Source organism: Stegodyphus dumicola, chromosome 8 (genome assembly GCF_044657685.1).
Source record: "Stegodyphus dumicola isolate Sdum_Otavi_A_Nest chromosome 8, ASM4465768v1".
NCBI classification, from domain to species: domain Eukaryota; kingdom Metazoa; phylum Arthropoda; class Arachnida; order Araneae; family Eresidae; genus Stegodyphus; species Stegodyphus dumicola.
Window position 1 is genome coordinate 17,337,755 of NC_140775.1, and position 24,828 is coordinate 17,362,582.

Here is a 24,828-nt window from a genome sequence, read left to right on the forward strand (position 1 = left end):
AGTATCAAAGAGAACCGGGGCTAAACTTCTGATATAACAGAAGTTATATTAGTAATTTTAAAATAATGCGGGTACAGTATTTACATGATTCATCAAAATGTCTTGAAATTTTAATCGGCTAGTTCAGAGAAATCACTCATACAAACAGGAAATTCACATTTTTATGAAATCTGAATGGAAAACGGAATTACTTTGAAATCTTGTCAGCTCCTTACTCTCTTAATATTAATATGTCATGTGTAGTGGTGTATTTGTATAAAACTGTACACAAATTAAATTATTAAACTAAACAGAGTTATTAGTTTAAATCAATATAATACGGCAAGATATAATGCAGTCGTGTAAAGAAAAATATGTCTTGACGGCAAAATGGCTGAGGCAAATAGTCCCATTCCCTTGTGTGGTACATGAATATCATTGAAGAGCAGGTTCATTCATGATAACAGTATTTCCGGCAAGGGATGGTGTTTACCAGCAGGACAATGCACCATGTTATTAAGGTCGAGTGGTTCGAGGAACATTCCAGTGACTTTCATGTCATGTCTTAGCCTCCAAATTTAGCTGACATTAATCTAATGGAGCATTTGTGGTCCCACCTGGAAAACCAAATTCTTGCTGCCATGCTACCCTCTCACAATGTGCGGGAATTGCAGGACTATTTGGTGAGCGCTTGGTACCAGATACTTCAGACTACCTATTAGCACTTGTGGAGTCAATACCGTACAGGATGCTGCCAGTTTAGAGGGCTAAAGGTAGTCCTACATGTTATTAACAATGTGGTCATAATGTAATGGCTCTTCGGTGTATATGTAACTTTAATTTGCTGTCTAATGTTTAGATTAACAGCAATTACACTAATTGGAACAACTGGTGATTCTCATCTTTAACATTAATGCTTATTTATTTGCAATACTTGCTTTTTTCTGTAATTTTTGTTTAATTGCATCCCATATCATATAAGTTCTGAAATTAGTTTTGACTTTGGAGACAACATTCGTGAACTCATTGGCAGCCAATTTTTCTGAAGTCAGTGTATGGGCATTTTGGCAATTTATTTAAAGGTTATCAATATATTCTTGCATGCTTATGGGTTTGTAATAGATTAAATGCACATAAGTCTGATGATAAGTTGATAAAATCATTTTATCAAAAGAAACATATCAGAATTCTGGAACATTCCGCCAAAATATTTGTACAGGCATTCAGAGTGTCATAGAGTACATTCTGTTGTTGCACTTCAAACTGCTGAGAACATTAAACCCACCTTAAGCAAAGCACATCTGAAAGGCAAAGCTAAAAATACTCTGAACTAACAACTACTGAGGGCAGATGCCGTCTCCACCCTTATATAGTTTTCACCCAGCGACTGATGTATTTCTAATGCTTTCTGCTTCTTGAAATTGTTGGAAGGCTTATGAGTGCTGAATTACAGTTACAGCTATACAGAACATCAATTATAGTTATTTAATTACTGTGCTTATTATGTTGATACTGGGACTGCACCAAAATGTTGCCAAATGGTGATAATTTTTGGTCAAATTTGGCGACAAATAATAATCTCCAAAACCGTTGCCAAATTGGAGATATCTCGCCAAGTTGGCAAGATAGATATTTAGTCAGCGTTAAATAGACTTGCCCCTGTATTCTTACTTTTCTGGCAAATTTCGCTTTTTTAGATTTTCATGTTACATTATTTAAAAAAAAAAAAAAAATGCATATAAATTCACTAACATTATTATGTACAAAATTCGTAAAAATATAAAGTTCCAAACACTGTCAGAAGACATTCTTTTAGAACTAAATTATTTTTAGGTTGAATAGATTCAGACATAGGACAAAGCCTTGAGGCATACCATCTTCTTCAAGGAAAACATTTGAGAGGACAAACGTAAACTTCACCTGAAAATCTTTAGCCCTTAAAAACACTTTGTGTGAACATTTATAGGTTACCACGAAAACCAATATTAAAGGTCTTGCGGAATATCATACCTGCAGGCCTTATCATAGGCTTTTTGCATATAAAGGCAGAAATTAAATGTTTTCTCTTGACAAAAGTATTATGGATAGAGGCTTCCAGAAGGAGGACTATTAGATGGCCGACTATCATATGGAGTTTTATTTATCATAAATGTGCAATAAAACAAAAGGTTGGTGACCATTTAATTACTTATTCAGTTTGGGTTACGAAAAATTGGTTCCGTACTTCTGCATAATAGATTGTGGCCATTCAAATCACATATAATTAGAAAAGATTCAGGCATCTGCTGTATTACAGCATAAAAATCTTGCTGATCAATGTGCATATTTAGAGTAGGTGGCAGATAAATTAAATATATGTCTGATATAGACCTTTACTGCAACAACCTAAAGGCAAAGTAATGACATAAATTGAATAGTCAAGTGAAGTGAGTAAACCGATGCTTTCACTGGCGCTATCACTATTTTTAACTATTTTTTTAACTTTAGAGTATGGTTCTGATATCTTCACTAGCTGGTTTATCTATATTTCTTACATTGCAGTGCAGGCAAAATGATTTATGTCAGTCAGTCATTAATATGGAAACTGTAACATTTTCATGAAATTAAGGGCGACCATTATGTATGCTGTTTATTTTGTCTTCATTGCTTTCTGGTTTTCTTTGGAGGATATTTCAGGATGAAAATTCCATCTTTTACCTTCAGTAAATTATATCAAATTCCATACTTTCTAAGAAACTTATGCTATGGCTTGTCAAGGCCAGTTTGCAGTTTCATCCTTCTATTTGTCCCCCCCTTTATTTAACCTTCCAGCATGCACGCTTGGCAATTTTACATGAGCACGCACGCGTTGTATTTTTTACGACTTCCATTATTTTACCGTTTTCGCATGAAAAATGACAGGAATGAGGGAATATTGATAATAAATTTGTTAAGAAATAAAATATTAATCTTATTATTGCAAAATACAAATGATACCACATTCAAATATAAGTAAATTATTTTTAAGTTCTTATGTTTGAGATGGAAATGCAATGATGTATTTCATTATAGAAAATTTTTAATTTATTATTTAAATATTATATTTTAAAATCAAAACTAATTTTAATATTCATCAAAGGCAAGTATAGACAAATAAAAAAGAAAACCACTTTGGTAGAAAAAAAAGTAAGTTTAGCATTACTTACTTCTGCAAGGAAATTAACTTCTTACTGGTTACAAAAATGCACTTTAAACTAACTTTAATGTTTTTATTTATTTCTAAAAAATAGAAATAAAAAAATAAGAAATGGAAATCGCTATTGTTCTGCCATCCAAAGGTTTCCTTTTCCTCATCAGATAATTCTTGAAGAATCCGAGCAAAATCAGCTGATTGCACATATTTTTTTACCATGAAAACCGGTATAAAATTTACAGAGCCAGATATGTTCAAATTAAAATAATACACGGCAATGAATAACAGAAAATTACAAGATATTTCAGGAAAATATATTTTCCGAATTTTAAAACATGAGCACGCACATGTCGTAAATTTTATGAAAAAGTTGCCACGTAGCACAAAAGCCCAGTTAAAAAAAAAAAAAAAAAAAAAAAAAAAAAGTCAAATGACTTCTTATTGGCACATTCCATGATGTTGGAAAGGTAGAAAGAAGGCATAGAAATGACCGTCAGACATCTCAGCTTCGATATGCGAAAAATGTTCATTAAAAATTGAATTTGTCATAAATTTTGCGCATATGCCAGGGTTGCCACGCTACCTGGAAAACCGGGAGAACCGGGAAAAGTCAGGGAATTCGAAAATTGACCAAAAAATTCAGGGAAAAGTCAGGGAATTTAAGTATTTTTGTCAAAATCTGGAAAAGTCAGGGAAGTTCATACAATGATCCCGCCAAAAAAAGCGATTTTTGCGCCGACGTCGGAAGAGATAACTTTTTTGGCGAATTGCCTATCACGTGAGTGTCTGCTGGCATAGAGCCAATTTTCGCAGCTCCAATTTGATTGCCTTTTAGAAAGGCAAAGCAAGCAAGTTTCCCGCAACTTTCGGTTTCGAGTATTTTCGAGAATCGCATGTGCAGTGCATGAACTAAAGAAAGTACCTGTTCTCGTATAAAACAAAATGGGTTTAATCTTAGTATACGGTACCATGGAGGTTAGAATCAAAGAATGTGTATTGTAAAGAAGGAAAACCTCTCTGCAACAGACGTGGCTCCGTTCCATCATAGAGGGAAACAGCTGTGCATGCGTGATATATCTGCCGCCAAAGCTGGAAACCGGTGTCGAAGTTCGAAGGTCACGTTATCAAGAGTTCATTAAATGAATATCCTTTAAAATTTCTTTAACCACTTGCGCTAAAAAGACGTGCCACGCACGTCGAGATGTTTTTGTCTCAAACTGCGAGCAACGTGAACACCACGTCGATAAGCATTTATCGCAAAAATGAAAATAACATGGTGCACACGTCGCCTAACAACGAGATTGTTTATTTCTCGAGTTACAGCTCTGGATTGCACTCGCAGATGCGGAGCGGCGTAAATGAGACACTTTACCACTTGCTATATTGTAGCGCACGGCACAAGAAAATATATTTTGGCGCAAGTAAATTAATTCATAGGTTAGTAATTTTCAGGGGGGGGGGGAACTATGAAAATCCGTTTTTAAAATTATTGCGAAAAATCCAAGAAGAAACGTCCTATGATAAAACGTTTCTTCTTGGATTTTTCGCAATAATTTAAAAACGGATTTTCGTAGCTTTCTTTTTGTCAAAGAACGTTTCTTCTTAACACGTTTCTCAATTTCCGGTACACATCGCGGAGAGGGAAATTCTGGCCGCCAGGTTCCGTCGCCAAATCCCTTGGCAAATTTTCCCTCCGCATTCTAGCGGCGTAATAGCATTTTACTTGTATGGAAAATTTTCTTCTTTGCATAGACGTTTTTTGGTTAAAATAATCTCCATGTATGGATTTGGCGAAATGATGATGCGCAGTAAACGGGTCATTTTGGTCTTGGCGACAATTTTCAAAATCGTGCCAAAGCCTTACCGTATACTAGAATTTTACCGCAAAATCTTTTAAAACTTTTCTTTTTAATAAATACCTTGCCATTTTGCAGTAAAATAAAAAATAGTAATCTGTCATCTAGGCTAACCATGTAATATAACTATATTCGCTAAAATATCGTTTACTATTCTAATTCAATTTTTAAGTAATTATCTTTATTTTTGTTATTCGTATAATTTAATGATGCTTCTTCCCTCTAAATTTATTAATTATTAGTAAATAATATTTCTAAATTTCAGGAAATTTTCTCTGGCATAATCTTGAAATTAATTCTAGCAGTATGATGACATACCATCACGAAATTTAATGCACATATTTTTTTTCTTATGTATGCTGCGAACTAAATATAAAATACCTCAATTTATTAAAATAGATTTCTTTGTTTCGTTTAGCTGCAGAATGTTTGCAAAAAAAGCCTTATTTTATTCCAGATTGGGAAGATTCTAATCTCAATCTTCAATGGAGAAAACAACAACTATTATAATTATATTTGTGTTTTCAATTTGTTAAGGTGCTTTTTAAGAACATACCTCACACAAATGAAATTTACCTAAAATCTAACCTAACTATTTAGCATTGCGTTGTGATTTATAAGGACCAGATTAGCCTCGTGTTGAACTGGTGATGATCATGAGTAATAATTAAATAAAACATACATTTGTTATCCAATGTATATATCTTAAATTTTATTAAGTTTCTTAAGTGGAAAAGTAAACAAAATTATCAAACAAAGTATACCAAGAATAATTAAGAATAAATGTCCTCTGGGATTTATTGAATAATTAAGTGAATTTGCTACACAATACAAGTAATACCATAATTTACCTCTCAGCGTAGTCAACGTACGTTACGCGGATAGACTGGAATTTTCTTGAAACGCACCTGGAAAACCTGGAAAAGTCAGGGAATTTCATTCTCCTGTTTGAGTGGCAACCCTGATATGCGCATGCTGGAAGGTTAGCAAACTTGATTTCTATTTATCGCTTTCTTTGGCTGTATAAGACATTTTACTATTTGCTTCTTGTAAATTAATCAAAGTTTGATTTTTCTGTATACTAGTGTTAGTCTGAGTAGACACTAATTTTGTAGATTATATGAGGTTGAAGTTTGAAATTGCTAAACACATCTTCCTCACATGAGGTGGTAAACTGGGCAAACCTGATACTTGAATCTGAAATTCTGGCTTTAAAACTAAGTAACATGTTTTTGAAGCTAAAATTTCTTCACTTTCTTTTATACTATTATTTGTTCATTTGCCTTGAATACATTTCAAAATCATTGAAATAAATAGTCCCCTTTTCCTCCATTTTTGTATTCTCTACCAGCACAGGATTATGATGACATAAATAACTTGATAGTTGATGTTGAAGTGCAACTTTATTAGTCATTACAATCATGAATATGCTCTGTTTTAGTATTTATCTTGCATACAGTTTTAGAAGTTATTCATTTTAAATCATATTTATGGACTTACATTTTTATTTATTGATATTGTCTGAATTTAAAATACTTACCTACATGGCAGAAATAAGAGTAAAATAGTTTTTACTGATTAATTTTATGAATAGGAGGGCTTAGTAGATGTATGGAAATGAAAAATTCATTTTGGTATGACTGTTTGGTGCGAGTTGGTCATGATAATTCAGGTTTTAATACAAATGATTAACAACAAATTTGTTTACTTATTCATATTTGAGTAGATAAAAATACAAGTGAAAAAAATTAAATTATAAGCCATAAATTAATAAATGCTTTTAGTTAATTTTCTTTATGCAGGTAATATAGCCATAGGTAAGTAACTAATTCTATTTGTATTGTAGTTAAGTTTTAATTTATAATTTTTTTTTGTTAATTTCATTCTTATAACTAAGACATTATTTCCTACAGAATCTCTAATATAATTTGTAAATTTCTTGTAGGTGGCCTCATTTAGCAGGTTTATATGATGCACAAAACACAGATTGGAAATTTGAATTTTGTCAGAGATACGAGTTAAAAAAATTAATTTCTCAGAGGCTTGAAGAAATGACACGGGAATATTATCATCATGAAAATATTTCGCATGAAGCATTTGTAAATTTTCGAACACTTTGTGCAGAACGTCCTATTAATCACAATCTCATTATAGATGAAATAAATAGTATTCTTCAGGCTACGGAAAGGTAATTAATCTCTCCATTGAAAATCATCATCTCTTTTCAGAAAGATATTTTATAAAATTTTAAGACTGCTGCTCTTAGTTGTTGTTATTAAGAGCTCATTATTAATTTGTATTTTTGATTAAATATCAAGAACATGTATTTTCAGGTTATAATAAGATACATAATTTTTAAAATACTGTAGTGATCCTTTCTTTCATAATTGTTTCATAAGTTCTTCTAGACAAATGTTTTTTACGGAATTTAAAACTTAAAATATTTTTTGTTTATATTGCATTAATCTTTTATTTTGAATTTGTATTCTGTGTATTAAAAACATATTTTAATTTGAAGATATATATAAGAAAAATAAAGAATATGTAAAAGATTAAATTAGCAGCATAAATTATTTTTCCATCTCTATTCTATTCTAAAAATAGTAACTTGTATTTGCACCGCATCATTTCGAGAATAATAAATGTCGTATGACTCTTACATAATTCTGATGATATAAATGGAACTAAACAGCCAATAGTAATTTTAAAACAATATTAATTGTTTAATTAAAATGCATTGGAAACCAAAACTAACTCAGTCTGAATTAAGATTTCATCCTGAACATAACACACTTTCTACGCTCTGGCCTAACTGGACTGCTGTCTATCTGCTCCTGCTATCTTGCTGCAAAGTTATCAAAAATGTAAACTTCTTGGAATAGGCACAATTCATGTGCCAACTTGTTTGTGGCCACAACGTGTTTGCTGGAATAAAAAATGAAGATTTAATCTGCCTTCGCCTCCAATTTCCTATTTGTTATGAATCAACACTTCTGTGCTATCAAAAATTCTGCTCGTCATTACTTCTAAGTTTGTTTTTATCACACACACACATATACTGATGGAGGACAAAATAATAGGAACACTTGTAAAATAATGGAAAATCTTTATTAATAGGGGGTTGGACCAATCTTTGACTGAAGTACAGATTGAATTCGATGTGGGATAGATCATAAAGGTCATGGACAATATTTAAAGGAATATTAAGCCATTCCTCCTGCAGAGGTCTCTAATTCCAAAAGTCCGGATAAAGGTGGAAATCGGGAACGAAGTTTGGACTCCAAATATATCCATAAATGTTCAAAAATTACTTCTAAGTTTGTTTTTATCACACACACACATATACTGATGGAGGACAAAATAATAGGAACACCTGTAAAATAATGGAAAATCTTTATTAATAGGGGGTTGGACCAATCTTTGACTGAAGTACAGATTGAATTCGATGTGGGATAGATCATAAAGGTCATGGACAATATTTAAAGGAATATTAAGCCATTCCTCCTGCAGAGTGGTCTCTAATTCCAAAAGTCCGGATAAAGGTGGAAATCGGGAACGAAGTTTGGACTCCAAATATATCCATAAATGTTCAAAAATATTTTAAGTTCGGAGACTGAGGAGGGGCCAAGCGAGATGTTGAATTGCATCGTCATGCTCTTCGAACCATTCTTGAATAAAACTAGGAGTGTGAATGGGGGCGTTGTCATCTTGAAAAAGTGGTCGCTTTCCAGAGAATTTAGTCTGGGCATGATCTCCCTAGGATGCTTAGATAGTGATTGGATCTGATCCTCCTATGCAGAATAACAAGTGACCCAAGAATGCGTCAAGATATCACACCTCGTACCGTAATGACGCCACCCTCATGCTTCACAGTCGGCAAGAGGCAGTCAGGATGAAACATTCTGGAAAACGAGAAATGGGCGTTTTCCAGACATAAACACGTTCAGTCGTCTGAAATAGGATGAATGACAATTCATCTGACCATATTACCTGTTGCCAACTCTGTGGGGACCAGCTTTTGTGATCTCTGCACAATTAGCATCGCTTGAAAGCATTAGTTGCTCTCACCAAGGGTTTACGAATTGCCACTCTGCCATGAATCTTCGCAGCACAGTTTTTGTTGAAACAGGGTCCTGGAGATGACTGTTCATTTTGGATGCTATCTCGGATAACAATTGCTTGTGCTTTCGGGCTACCGTGCGCTTCAAGACCCGTCTATCTCTATCAGCTAGCTTTGACTTTCATCCATTGTTGTGTTTTGAAGATGTCGTCTTAACCTCTTTCGTGTACGCTGTCATAATGGCTGATACTGTACTCCTTGCACACCCCACAAGATTTGCTGTTTCCATAATCGATGCTCCACTTAAACGTGCTCCAACTATCATTCCTCTTTAGAATCTGATATGTCTGACATTTCAACTTCTCACAGACAGTTCAATCGAAGCATGCACTGCAGGTGACTGCTCTTGAGAGACTGATACCTTCCTCTTCACGCTCAACTATGTGGCAGACTGCTGTTGCAGGTGGCATGGCTGTACTGCAGGTGTGAAATATGTCATACTTTTTCACATGTGTTCGCATTATTTTGTCCTCCATCTCTATATAATGTATTAAATTTTTCTAGCAACTTAAGTTTTGGGGCAAATGGATAATTAGTATGACATCAGAATATGGTAATTTGAAGAATCTGATATAAAAATATAAGTGTGCTGCATAATTCTTAAATTAATATGAATTATTATTTGTAGGCCGTAGTAACCAGACAATTTAAAATTTTAGTTAAATTTGTTCCATTAAAGGTAGTTTAAAGGAAAATTTATTATTTATTCCAACATGAGTAATATTTATCATTCATTTATTGAAAGTATTAGAGCCCATATTCAAGCAATCTTTTATAAGTTTTATCGGCCTGGCAAACATGGTACATTTAATAAATTCGCCTTATATTAAATTAATTAATCATTTTTTGGTTCTTTTTTATAGCTGTCTTGGTGAGAGAAACAGTGTTGGCAGAATTCAGGCTTAATGGTCTAAAAAGCCATGAAAATGAATCTAGCTGACAAATTTAGATTGGTAATTCATTCAATATCTACACAACAAGATTTTTTATAATTAAGACACAATAACACGCCGAATAAATACTAATTCAGAAGTCAAACAACAAAAATTCATTTTGTTGTTTGACTTCTGAATTAAGATTTTTTATTTTGTATACACAGAAGCAATTTAATATAAGTTTGTATTTATTATTTTATTTAATACAGTTTTGTAAGCAATTTATTTATATTAAACAGCAGATATATATATATATATATATATTTTTTTTTTTTGAAGTTACACTGTGCTGGTTGCAGTTCAGCAGTGATTGCCAATAATGTATCAAGCATATTTCATCACTTATGACTCTGATATCGAGTGGTTTTTGTTTCGCCATTTCACTGATTTCTATAAGTGTTCTATTTTATGGCTATAGCATCTATCGAAGGCAAATAGAAAATAGTAAGCATAATAAATATTTGTGAAAACTGGTACATTTTTAAAAAGAACAAATTTCCATTAATCGAAGAAACGTAAACCATGTGATACACAAAATTCTATAATCATTCATTTCACAAAATTCTATAATCGTTCGTTTCTCACGAAGACAGAAATATACATATAAAATATTTAATAATGAAAAATTGTTATATTTTAAAAAAGGAAGTTATCACTAGTGGACGAAAGTAAACAATGAGCACGTATGCAAATTGGTAACCAATAATTTCTCCTTGAGAAACACGCAAATTTCTCTCTCTTACCAAGACTGTTATTAAAAAGAAGTACCCCTATTTTATTATTTTATACATATATTTTTGTTTTGCCTCAAACATATTTTTTCATATACTCTTTTTAAATCATAAAACTGGAACTCTTGAAATATATATATAATGTTAAGAAAATGTTTTTAGTTGAAACTCTATTCTCTTAAATGAAACTAAATATTTACAATTAATATTTATGATTAAAGTTTATGATTATCTTTTTAACAGGCATACTGAAAAACAAGTATTACATGTAATCAAATTGTACCCTTTTTATTTTTAATATAACAGTTTTGCTTTATTAACCCTCTGAGCAGCATGGACCGGCTTTATCCTGTCATGATAATTTTTGTCACTTCATACATATTAGCTTATGACTTAAAGATATTTTACTTTCTTACTTTCTTTAATAATGTAAATAAATGTAATCCTAATGAATGTAAGTTTGTGAAAATAGAGGCTAAAATAAGTAACTATATGAATTCAGCTAATAAATGCTGCATAAATACAGGTTTTCATGACAGATCCCAAAACCCTTGTCGCTCAGAGGGCTAAAGGATTTTAGCTGCAATTTATACTATGCATGCATGCGTATGGATTTGTCTGGATTTTTTTAATTCTTTGTCCACCTGAATTTCTTTATCTTTTATTTCTTCTATTAAATTTGAATAAATTTATATTTTTGAAGGGCACTAATTTATTGTAATTATTTTTCTAGTGAACTTTTTTTTTATATTGTAATGCAACAAAGATTTGTTTATTTGGTTCTAATGAAGATCAGAGTATTAATTCTTTGAGTTTAGTTGTTGTGTATCTAATACTGTGTTTACTCCCATATTTCTTCCTCTTCAGCTTTATCAATATAACATTTACTACAAACTTCAGCTTAACAATGGACCCCAACTGTGAACAGATAGCAAAAAGGGAGGAAAAAAAAAGAGCGATAACTGAAATATGAAATGCAGTAATATTAGTATATTTGTTTCTAACCAAGTTTTTCATTTAATTCATATTTTTGAAAAATGGTATATGCTGTGTTAATTTCTCCTCGTGATTTTTAACACATTGAATGCCACTGAATAAAAAAAATTCTCTTTTTTACCACCAATATTTTTTTTTTGATTGATGTACCATAAATGTTCTTTAATGACATGTAATTTATCTATAGGAGATAATATTATATGTTTTTTTAAATCATAATTAGTTTGTATACATGTGGATGTATAAGCAAAGAAATGAATGGAACCAGTATTATAAAAAAATTCTATTTTGTCCATACACTTTTCTGTCAGCCAAAGTTTAATGTACTAAAGGCAAATTGGCATTCTGCAAAGTTAAAATTGTTTCTATTGATACTTGTTCTTGGTAAACAGTGCAAAGTTTTCAATACTTCTTATAAAATGTCCTCTTCTTTCTTCATTTGGCACAGTCTCCATTGCAAAATCAGACAATTCCTCTTTCATTGTTTGTTATTTAATGGTCATCATTCTTGACTAATTCTTTCATTTCTTTTTCTTCCATATCAGAAAATCTTTCCATATCTGTTGTTTTTGGAATATGTATGATTGCCTTGGTTTTATTTTCATTTGATGGAAATCCTTTAACGTTATTGGAAAAGGAAAATTCTGACCAGTGCTGATGCCAGCAAGCATTCATTGTTCATGAATTCACATCTTCCCATGTGAGTTTAATCATTTCTTTGCTTTGTCGTATGTTGAAGTACTTCCAAAATCTCATTAGTGACCTAATTCTTTCCCTCATCTTTTATTTTATTTACTGAGATGTAAACATGGCTGACATAATAGTCATTGAATGTTTTTATGATTTAAACCATTGTTTACACAAAGGAAATTATGTCTGGTTAAAGGAATTAAGACTTCTACATTTGGAAGCCATGTGATGAGAGCTTCAGTAGAGTATTGAGCATTATCAAGACTCAGAACTATAAAGCTCATGTTTTGCTGTTCTAAGTCATGTTTGACTTCTTTAATAAATGAATTTTCAAACCTTTCATTAAAAAGTCTATTGCAACATGGCTGATACATTTGCAGCATACCGCAAATAATTGAAATGCTCGCATTGGATAAATTGAGAAGAGAATTAAGGTAATGTGTATGCACGAAACTGGATTCTGCAAGTCCATATTTGGCAAGGGTTTACTGGAAAAGAAAAAAGATAATATTGAAGTAAATTTCATATTGTAATATACTTGCATGTGGCATATACTCAAGATAAAATAATTAAGATCCAGAATAAAAGTTGAGTAAATAAATTACTTCCTAAAGTAGTGATTAAAAAATGTTGTTTAATTTTTTTAAAAACTTTATTTATTTTAAAATTTGAACAAATGTTCTTGGGAAAATATTTTTTTTTTAAATGCAGATTTGCTGTAGACATAATTAGATATAGTAATATTATCTGTCGAGTTTTTCTTATTGTTGTTACAATGCTCGAGTCTGAAATTTTCTTGTCACATTTCAGAGTTAATCATTTAGAATTTTATTCGGGGTTAACTAAGTATTAATTTACTGTATTTCCTGTTTTTCAGTCATCTTAATCTCACAATTAAATATTATGCTAAAAAATGCTTAAGATTTGTACGTCACCTTCAGTTGGAGACAGAGTGGAGAAACTTCTTAGCTCGTCCATCAAACAAAATAACATTATTAGAAGGTGATATTATTTTATATTCATTTTTGTGATTAGAATTTATATTTTGTAAAATTACATTATTAAAAGGTGATATTATGTTATATTCATTTTTGTGATTAGAATTACTTTTCATTCCCAAAATATCTGGAGTGCTATTTATTGGTAATATTTGAAATACTCTTTATTCATATGTGAACACAGTATCTCAGTTAATATGAAAAATATAAATTTTATAAGTTTTATAATCTGCTTAAAATTTCTGTTATTTCAAAAATTTTAAAATAAGCAATACATTATAATAACCATTCATTGATAATATTATTATTAATAGTTTTATGTAATTATTAGAAAAAATTGCAATTGTTTAAAATTAATTAATTCTGAATAAATTTTAAATGTTGCGCATACTTTTTGTCTTATTATAATTACCCAAGTGCATTCCCGAGCTGATTAAGCAAATAAAAAATTCAGAACCTAATCAAATTATTTAACTCAGTGTTGTGTCAAATGATAGGGAGTTTATATTTCTCTTTACAATTATGATTTATTTTTTTATCAATTGATTAAGTAGTGAATAAGAGAGATCTTATTGTAAGAATGCTAGATGATGAAATAAAATATTTTGTTATATATATGTATTTTCCATTGTAAGAATGTTGGATGACAAAATAAAATATTTTGCTATATATATATTTTCCCTCTAGGAGCTTGCCTTATATCACAGTGGTGCCAGCCAACTGATATTGATTGTTTACGTGATACATTTTATTTCATTAATAATCTAGCTAGGATGGCTTTGGTTAATATTCGTGATAAATTGCCAGATCACCCAGCAGTCCGAAAAGAAAGCTTGCATGTGTCTAGTAAGTACAATATTTATTTATGTGAGTATTAGCATAAATTCTCAATTTACCTGTTAAATCGGGGCAACATTAATCTGAGTGCAATTTTTAAAAAGGATTAACAGAAAAATACTTTTAATAATTAATCAGTATTCAAAGTTCTGTGATGCTCTTGAGTGTATGTGTCACCCTGAGTCTCTCTATATTTCTTTGTATCGCTGTTTATTTTTCTTCATTTTATGATATATATATTTATTTATTTGTTGTTGTTGTTTACAGTAGTCTTGTATTTTGTAAAAGTGAATATGAAACTGAAAATTAATGTGTACGAAAAATTTATTTTTAAATGTGAGCAATTTAGTTTTAACAGATTATGTAATTGTGTTTATGTATTCAGTGTTGTGTAGAATTACATATTGTTGTAGTAAAATGAACTCCCAAAAAACTTTCTTTAACTCATTTTTTCACTTCTCAATTTTCTTGATTTTGAAGATTAAACAAGACAATGCATGTTATAGAGCATAACTGCAAAATTACTTTTTAGCAAAAGCAAACACATTACTGTAATTATGTTAAAATAAATTACATTTGTCTGATTTTTTATGATAAGTAGTTTTACGTGTAATCGTCATAACTTGGCCAGAGTTTCATGTCAATGGGCTAATACGTAAGTACCAAAAAAAAACAACAATGTGATAATAAATAATGACCATAAAGCATATTATGATCATTGTTTATGTAAAGAGCTGAAGCAGAAGATCCTAGAATTTTCCAAAATGCAGCTTCAGATTGAAAATTAATTTACAGATAAGCTCTATATATTCTGAGAATACTGAATTCAGAACTTAGTTCTTAAAGGAGCCTCACCCCTAAAAAAATTGTCATAATTTTTGCTGCGTGAAAAAAAGACCTGTTTCTGGCTGGTTTGAAATGCTTTTGTGGAGTTTAATCATTCTGTAATTAAAGTAAAGTAACATGCTGAACAAGTGTTAATTTAAGCAACAAAAATCAGCGTTATATTTGCAAATTTTCACAGGACTAGTTTCGATGGTTTTGCCGAACCATCATTCTCAGCTGCCAAAATGCAACTGAACGAGATAAGATATAGTGATGAGATAAGGATGGCTCGACAGGAGTTAAGCTACTGGTGCCATCTTTTGATGAAACAAGAGAACTAAACATAATTTACTAAAACTGAAGACAGCTGAGGATAATGGTTCAGTAAAACCATTGAAACTAGTCCTGTGAAAATTTGCAAATATAACGTTGATTTTTGTGGCTTGACTTCTAAATTAATTCTGTAATTAATTTCATGAAATTCTTCTGTGATAATTTTCTAATTAGTTTCTTTTCTTTTTTTGTATATGCTACATTTTTTGTTTGTTTTTTTAGATGAGGTTCTTGAAAAATCACTTTGGTCACCCTCTGATTGCAAAATCCTTTTGAAATCTCTAAATTCTGTCTTTTACCGAACTCGAAGTTATCAGAGCAGTAAGAATGATTTTTCTTGTGCAGAATACACCTTTATTGATAAGGTATGCATAATTTAAAGAATCCATTTTTAAAATATGAATATTGACCAGAAAGTCCCGTAAAATAAAAATTTTCTGTTAATCTAAGTTTTCTGCTTGTATATGTAAATGCTGTATCAGTGATAGATTATAAAACATATCTCAAATCATTTTAAAAAATCGCAATAGATGCTGTAAAACAGTTTTGCATTATTGATTTTGGTGGTAAAGTATTTTTAGGAGAGTGTTTAGTATTGCTGTGTTAAAATGTCCGCTGTGAGAAATTTGTATTTTTAAATCAGATTGTGTATTTCATTTTTCAATCTACTGACATAAAAGCTTTGCTTATGATTATCTTTTGGGTTTGGGGAAATAGTTGTCTAAATGCAGTGGGGCGCTTGTTTATTGTAATAATCACCATTTAGCGGTTTGTGCACTATATAACTTGTATAATACAACCTCAGAATCTAAGAAATACTCATGGTTATATAGGAAGAATACAGTCTTTAACTTTATAATGCCTTCGGTTTTCTTCGTGTGAATAAAATTGAGTATGCAAATAAGAAGTATATTTGCAAAACATAGTTTCCCCCCCTGTTACTGTAAATTTTAGAGGAAAAAGAAGTGTTCAATGGAATATTTCATTTCTTAAATTGTCCATAACAAAGAGTTAATAAACTGCATGTGTTCTGGAGTTTATTATTGAATGATTATGTTCTGGAGTTTATTATAACTTCAGAACATAATCATTCAACAAAATTTGATCAGTTTAGTATATCCAGATTGAAGGTTCCCATTCATTTTATTGCCATTAACAGATGGTGCAATGATTATGATAGTGATTCAATACAGTTAGGATATTGTAAATATTATTACAGTAAAGTTGCAATTAAAATATTGAAAACCTTCATTATAATGGAACTAGACAATCCATTGAAGAACTGGAAGTGCTTTATATTGTAAGTCTATAAGGTATTTTCTCCCTCCATTCTGCATGCCTTCGTGGTGTAACGGTAGCACACTCGGTGCATATTTAAGAGTTCCAGGTTCTAATCCCAGTGAGAGCATTGCTCATTTTTCATGCACTTCTGCTTCAAAATTATGTAATGTGACTACAGTGGCACCCGAACTAAAAGGTAGTGGATGATGATTCTTCATCACCAGAATTTGGCAACTGAGTCCCCTAATTCCCATTTGTTCGTTAACAGGGAGAGTATTTAAGGTATTTTTACCTTCCATTCTGCATGCCTTCACGGTGTAATGGTAGTACACTTGGTGCATGTTCAAGAGGTCCGGGTTCGAGTCCCAGCGAGGGCGTAGCTAATTTTTCATGCACACCTGCTTCAAAAATACCTTATGTCATTACAATGGTACCTGAACTAAAAGGTGGTGAATGATGATTCTTCACTACCAAATTTGGCAACTGGGTCCCCTAATTACACTTGGTGCATGTTCAAGAGGTCCGGGTTCGAGTCCCAGCGAGGGCATAGCTCATTTTTCATGCACACCTACTTCAAAAATACCTTATGTCATTACAATGGTACCTGAACTAAAAGGTAGTGAATGATGATTCTTCACGACCAAGATTTGGCAACTGGGTCCCCTAATTCCCAGTTGCCCTTTAAAAGTATGAGTATATAAGGTTACAAATGAGAGGAATATGACCCGATCCACCTTGTCTAAAAATAGACCGTATAATCTTGTTTGGGTAGTCAGGTTTGAGTTCCAGCGAGAACATTTCTCATTTTTCTGTTTCAAAAAATGCGTTCATGCGCTTCTGTTTCAAAAATATCTAATGTCTCTACAAGTCTTTGGTAGTGGTATACAGCATCAGATCCAGCTACAAGTCTAAATAAAGAAACTAGAATCTGGAATGTCAAATTACCAATGTAGCAACTGACACACACAGGAGCATGATCTGCAGCCAAACACAGAGTTAATTTCACTGCTTGCAGAAAGTAAGTTTTGCTGTGCCAATAGCAGAAATTCGATGTAATTAATTAAAGTTGATAAAAATATTTAAATTTTGTATTTTACTCGTAATACTTATTAAATTATAAAATTGTTTTAATAGAGGTAACTGTGTTAATATAAATATATATTGTAAATAAAAAGTAATTAATAATTGTTTTAAAATCAGCATGATTTTCTGATGATCATAAAAGAATAAATTTATTCATATTATGACTTGGGAGAATACTATCAAGTCACTTGGGAGATTTTATGTTTTTAGGAAGTATTTAATAAAAAGGTTATACAGAATATGTCAACTGCAAGAAATTTGTTAGTGCTGAAGCATACAGGATGAGAGAGCATCAGATAAAATATGAAGTGACAGTAATAATTAATAGGTAGGCTTTCTTTCTGACATGGAACTTAATGCGAGTACTTCGTCATTTGCAAGGTAATTCTGCTGCTGTATTTGCTAAAATATTGAAACTGGAAAAGTAAAGGAATGTGAAAACAGACCTTAAGCTCATCAGGTCAGTACCAAGCTTTGTTATTTAAACAACTGCAAAAGACAAAGTAATCTTTAATGAAACAGTAAATTAATTACAATGATTATGAATGTTTTGAATAACATTCATAATGTCTTTGTTGCTGTAAATGTCGTTTCTGCTAATACTAAATGTTTTGCTGTAATTTGAATTTGATGACTATTGGGTTTAGAAAGAAAAGGGGGGCAGCACAAGTAACTAAGGCAGCAGAAATGAAAGTTGGAAACAAATGGGAGTAAAAGCTCTTGTAACAGATAATAAATATAAAATGGAATCAATTAGAAGTATTTTCATGAAGAGAATCTATCATCTTAACCATCTTCATCAAAATATTATATAAACATCTGTTATGAAGTTATCTGTTCAGAAATATTTCAAAAGTCACTGCAAACCAAATGGTTGAATTCAGGAATACACAAGTGTTGTGAAGGTCAAGCAATACAAGGTAGAATTATTTAGTAGGTCGCATGAAATCAGTTGTTAGAAATTACCGATAATATCTACAGTTATGTCAAAATAAAGAAGATGGTATAGAGTGACCGAAGTGATAAATACTAGCATGATTATCCGAAAAGTGCTTGATACACTTGTTGAAGCTTATTACTGTTGAATTTGATAATATCCAAGGAATATGCCTGTTATTTATAGTGTGTATTTCGTTTTGAAGACTAACGTAATTTATTTAACCAAATTAATTTTTATCTCTTATTTACGGATGCTTACGAAATTAAATTTATGATAATCTTACAGAAACAACTTTAAAGGAGATTCAGTGATGCACTAATTTGATATTTAACTCAAAGTACAACATATTTAAATTGTCAAATGAGAAGGAAGAAAGTACAGGACATTTTGTGCCTTTCATAGCTTTTAAGCAAAATTGACTCTTTCCTTACATGTATATATCTTGCAGAGTCTATTGAAATGCTTCAAATCATGCATGGTTGTCTAATTTTAAGAAAGTGTTGCATATGAAGATTCCCCCCCCATAAGGATGACATTCTCAGTTAGTGCGGCTTTGCTTGAAAAGAATATTCTCCAGCTTTCTATTTGTTTCCATTAAACTGAGGAATTCTTTGAGTTTTGAAACAGCAATAAAATTAGCCTTCTTCTGTAGACTACAAGATGCTGGGACTCTATTTTGCTGTGCAGTCGGACAACCAGGAGTTACGGCATACAATGCTATTTTATTTGGTTACCAGATCCCTTTGATTGTCATCCATGCTGTTATAGTACTGTGGCTAGCTGGCATGATTCTATGTCTCGTAGTTTTGCCATTCTTCTCACAGACCGCTGGGCTAACGTTTCAACAGGATAATGCCTGGCCGCACATCTCTTCATGCTTTTCCAGTGGTTCCCTGGCTTTCACAATCCCCAGATTTCTCCCGAATAGAGCATGTTTGAGCTCTGATTAACAAATGTCTGCTGTCATCCCTTGATCTTGCTGATCTAAAGCCAGTTGGAACATGTATTGCCATACATGGCAGTCTTGCAGGATAACATCTGACTATGATAGCTCTTGATAACAGCTTGCATCAAGACGAGAGGTGGGGCCAGTGCATTATTGTTTATTGTTTTTTTTCCCCTTTTGTAGCTGGATTTCCCAAATAAAACATTTAGTTCCTATGATACCATTAGCATTTAGTTTTCAATAAATGTACAGATGCATGCAGTTTTCAATACATGTACCAGATTTTGTCCCATCTGGATTACTCTTTTTTGGTGTGTTGCTTTTTATGTTTTAGAGAGTGTACTATAATTAACAGAAGACTAAACACTTGTTCAAAATGAAGAAACTAAGTTATGAAAGCTTAGGCATTATCTGCTATCCCACACATTTTTATTTTCCTTTCTGTTCTTTCCTTTTCTTTTCTGTATTTTCTTCTCCAAATCTAATCATGTAAAATTGATGATTATATTCCTATGTTGAAAGCAAGAATAACAAAACCTTATGTTTTTATGTACTTATATTTAAACTTTTATTTATTATTTTCCAAAAACTTCCTATTTTATTGATTATGTGCAATAGTATTACAGCGGTTTTTTTGGGGAGGGGGAGATGGGTTGACTGTCATCTTAATTGTGAGAAAAAGTAGAGAAATGTTGACCAATGAAAATGAGAATTTTCTTGCTCTGCATAAGCAAGAATGTTTAATGTATGTTGTAGCTGAAAAATTGAATTTAATAAATATGCTACAGGAATACATGTGGCAAAAATGTCAGGGGAACTTAAACTGAAAAAATGTGGAAGTTTATAGTATATCTTTTTGTATGTATGAAAGTACATCACTTTATGTTCAAATACATTACTGTACATATACATTAGGCTTTCGAAATGAACCTATGTGCTATGTTTGTTAGTTCAGTCAAACTGAAGATTTTTCTCTTAATTTAGGTAATATTTCGGGGAATAGGTATACCTATTGTGTTAGGTATCCTTTACCAAACTGTTGCGGCAAGACTTGGTATTGCTTGTTTTCCTATCAATGTGGCTGGACATATTTTTCTTAAATGGTTGGAACATCCACAGTAAGTTAATTTGAATTTCGTTTTTAGAAGTTTTAAACCGCTCTTCCTATTGCTGGCCTATGCTCTCATAAATACACTCATGTCCATAAATTAAGGATAATGCAAAATCAGGCAAAGGAAAAGTTAGAAGCAAAACAAATTTGACTTATTTGTAAAGCTTATTTATTAAACAAAAGGTAAAGAGCAAAAAAATGAGGCTATATGTTTGATATTATTAAAAAAATTAGCGATTTTTTTTCTCCCTGGAGCAAATTACAAAAAAAATCCATTTACAAGAAACCAATATTACATGGTTGGTATGATTGTTAATACATTGTATGTCTCCCAGACTGTGCAATATAGTCCGTACAATGCCTAGGCATGCTGAGTATCAAATTATCGATCTGACTTTGGGGGATATTACACCACTCAAAAAGCAATGCTCTCCGAAGTTCCGGTAGACATGTAGGATGAGGTTGACGGGCTGCAACTTGTCAGCCAATCATGTCCCACATGTGCTCTACTGGATTCAAGTCCGGTGAGAATGCTGGCCAGTCCATACGGGTGATAACCTCCAATTGAAGGCATTCGCTTACGATGTTTGCACGGTGAGGACGGGAGTTATTATCCATAAACACAAATTGTGCGCCCATGGCACTCCGAAACAAACGTACATGTTGTTCCACGTACGTGTTGTTCCAGAAATATGTCCCAATAGATTTGGCTTGTCACGGTTCCAATTTGAACATGCAGGTCAGTTCTGGAACCCAGAATACTTCCACCCCAAACTAGCACTCCTGCACCACCGTAGCGGTGTCGTTCAATGATGTTTTCTTGATGGTAATGGGTACCTGGAGTTCTCCGTATGAAAGTCCGGCGAGAATCAGACTACAAGTTAAACCTGGACCCGTCGGAAGACATCACACAAGCCCACTGTTGCGGTGTCCACAATGCATGCTCTGTACTCCAGGCTAACCGCAGGTGACAGTGAGTTGCAGTAAGTGGAACGCATCTGACAGGTCTACGAGCATATAGACCAATCTGCCTTAAGCGTCTGTACACGGACTGCCTTGAAATTGTCGTACCAGTGGCTGAAGAGAGCTGACGAGACAAGTCTGAGGCTATGCTCTGCCTGTTTCTTTTGGCAATAACTGCCAAATACCGGTTCTCATTTGGCGTTGTAACTCTGGGGCGACCTGTGCTATAACGTCTACTCACATTACCATCATCTTGGAATCGTTGTCAAAGCCTGGAGATGACACTCTGGGCAATTCCAAGTTCGTCTGATACTTCCAGTTTGGTACGCCCCCATTCCAGACGGCCGATAATTCTACCACGTAAAAAATCATCCAAATGCGTCCTTTGTGTCATAACTATTCGGTTATTGCACTGAAATGCTTATAAAGCGCCTGCGAACAATTTTACTTCTTTGCCTGTATTCCTTATATATCACTCTCTTACACTCTCGTCATTGTAACGTACCATCGGTGTCATCTGGTTACTTTCTGAAATTTGCATATGATTCATGAAGATGTGTGTAGGAATGTTACAGGTGATATATTTATTTTAGAGTTCGATTTCCGTGTGACTCCGAACTATCCTTAATTTATGGACATGAGTGTAAATAATGCCTTATTTAGGAAATATGAAATTCTGTTTAGTGTTATATGTAATTCTTTCTGAAGCAGCTTTATTAATTTTACCAAAAAAAAAAAAAAAAAAAAAAGACTTTATTCTCTTCACTCTATAAACCCATTTCATTCTTTATTTTATATTAGACACCTTGAAAGTGTATTAGACACCAGATACTGCCCCATCGGGAAGAAAAAAATGCCGAGCAGAAAATAATCACAAGTAATAAAAACAGCCACTTAGTGCAAATACTGCACCATGTGGAAGAAAAAAATAGCTATCAGAAAATACTTACAAGTAATAAAATCATTGCAGAAATGTTTCTCAACTACATTTATTTCTTGCACATAATTTCTAGTAGTTTTCTTGATACAGTTTCTGCAGTTGCTGTATTATATATGTGTTTTTGTTCCTTTTGTACTAGTGCCACATAGATTCTGATACATGTGACTAAAGAAAAAAAATATGCAAATATGCTGCCCTTTATATATATATATATGTAAGATATAACAAAATATGATAGCTGTTTCAAAAAAATAATCATGCATCTACAGTGTTCCGTCTTTTCCTTGTGCTTTTATTATAACAATTAAGCCGGTAAAATAGTTTCCTGCAGCCTAGGAAAATTTAGTTCAGCTCTTCAAATCATCGTTTTGTGATAAATCCAAAATAATGTGAAAGAAGTGAATCCTAAATTTTTTTTTTTTTTTTCAGTGTTTAAAAAAAATAACAGATCCATTCTTCTGCTATGGTGTTTTGCAAGTGCTTCAAAAAAATAATCACGCATCTACAGTGTTCCGTCTTTTCCTTGTGCTTTTATTATGACATATATATATATATATATATATTCAAGAAAAAGGTAGTTTATCTCGTAGTAGTAAATATGAAAATTATCATGAAATTTACTTATCAACATGAAAACATAAGAGATACAATGTTAGAAGTTGAAGGAGGAAGATTTACTTTCACACATAAAAACTTCTGCCAATTAAATTTTGTAAGAAGCAGGAAAAAACATGCAAAAAAGTTGCTGACTGGAATAGTTGCTTGTACAAGGTGTTAAGTATATTAGTTTTGAGTCAGTGATTAGTTTTGGTGGTTATTTGAGAAAATGTCCATTTTCTTTCATGGTGTCCATTATAACACAAAAAGTTATCTGCATGCATACACTTTACAGTTATTTATTTTTCAGTTAATTTATAGGCTTTGTCAAGTCTATAAATTACACCAAAAGAAAATTTATTAATCTGACCTAATAGGTCATCTATCTGAAAGTTTAAGCTGTAATAAATCTAAGGGATGTTATTGGAAGTTTGGCATGAAATATTTATATTCTGAAATTAAATAATTTTAATAACGTAAATAATTATGATTAATAGTACTGTAGTAATACTTTTCTTTTTTATTCACTAGGAAGAGCGTATACTTAATCATTTTACTTTAACATTTATATCTTTAAAACTTGCAATTCTTTTGTGCTGGTAGGAGCTTTAAAATGCTATTTAAATTACTGCTTAATATAAGGAGTCATATTTTAGCCATATTATGGAATTATGAGAGTTAAATTTTCCATAATTTTTTCATTTATTTTTACGCATATTTTTTTATATAAGATATTTTACAAATAAGCTTTCTTCTCATTTGTTTAGATTAGAAGGAGAACAAGCATACACTTACATTGATATTTTAGAAGATGGAGCATTCAGAACTTGGGCTCATGTAGATTCTTATGTTGTTGAGGCTGGAGAGGATCCGAATACAAAAGCAGAACCTGTACCAGCTCGGAAAGTATGTTGCAGTAATTGAAAATATGTAGAAATAAACACAAAATATTTGTCTTTAATGATGTGTGTTGATGTGTATTTTAAGCTCATGTAACAGAAAACACGAAATGTATTCCTTTAATAATATAAATGTAATTCAAGCTTATTGTTGTATTTTAGCACTTTATTATTATTTTTAACGTTCCTTTAACTGTTGAAATTTTGTTCTAGTGGAATTAGATGCTGATACTTTTATATTTTTTTATACTTTCTTTTTATATTTGCCTTAAGGTAGAGAAAATAACATTGGCCTGCTCAGGCTTAAGAAGTTACAGTTTGTTCCCAAGTGTCATAAACAACTATAAAAACAAAATTTACCACTGACAGAATTTCTTATTTTTACATAATTTTTTTTTTCATCTTTTGGAATTTGTCACTGCTAAATTCACTCATAAGAATAAGAGTTGCATGATGTCAGCATAAAATTTTTTATTTTAATTTTATGCTGACATCATGCAACTCTTATATGCCAACCTGGTAAAATAATCTTTCATTATTTTTTCTTTCATGGCCATATGAATATCACTCACAGCAGCTTGAGAAATGATTAACAC

At 32.0% G+C, this 24,828-nt stretch overlaps 1 protein-coding gene across 2 annotated transcripts in view; it reads left to right on the forward strand.

The window, feature by feature from the left end:
- The window catches only part of LOC118200642 (F-box only protein 21-like), a 90,011-nt gene that overhangs the window by 20,374 nt on the left and 44,809 nt on the right, over positions 1 to 24,828 (forward strand). The window contains exons 1-7 of one of the 2 annotated variants that reach the window (XM_085821605.1): positions 3,237 to 4,266; positions 6,953 to 7,195; positions 13,357 to 13,481; positions 14,165 to 14,323; positions 15,695 to 15,837; positions 20,707 to 20,840; positions 24,101 to 24,239. In XM_085821605.1, the coding sequence (XP_085677731.1) occupies positions 7,059 to 7,195; positions 13,357 to 13,481; positions 14,165 to 14,323; positions 15,695 to 15,837; positions 20,707 to 20,840; positions 24,101 to 24,239 (837 nt within the window). In that variant the 5' untranslated portion in view covers positions 3,237 to 4,266; positions 6,953 to 7,058. Of the gene's footprint in view, positions 1 to 3,236; positions 4,267 to 6,952; positions 7,196 to 13,356; positions 13,482 to 14,164; positions 14,324 to 15,694; positions 15,838 to 20,706; positions 20,841 to 24,100; positions 24,240 to 24,828 lie in introns of those variants that run through there. The other variant, XM_035372606.2, reaches the window with a different exon arrangement.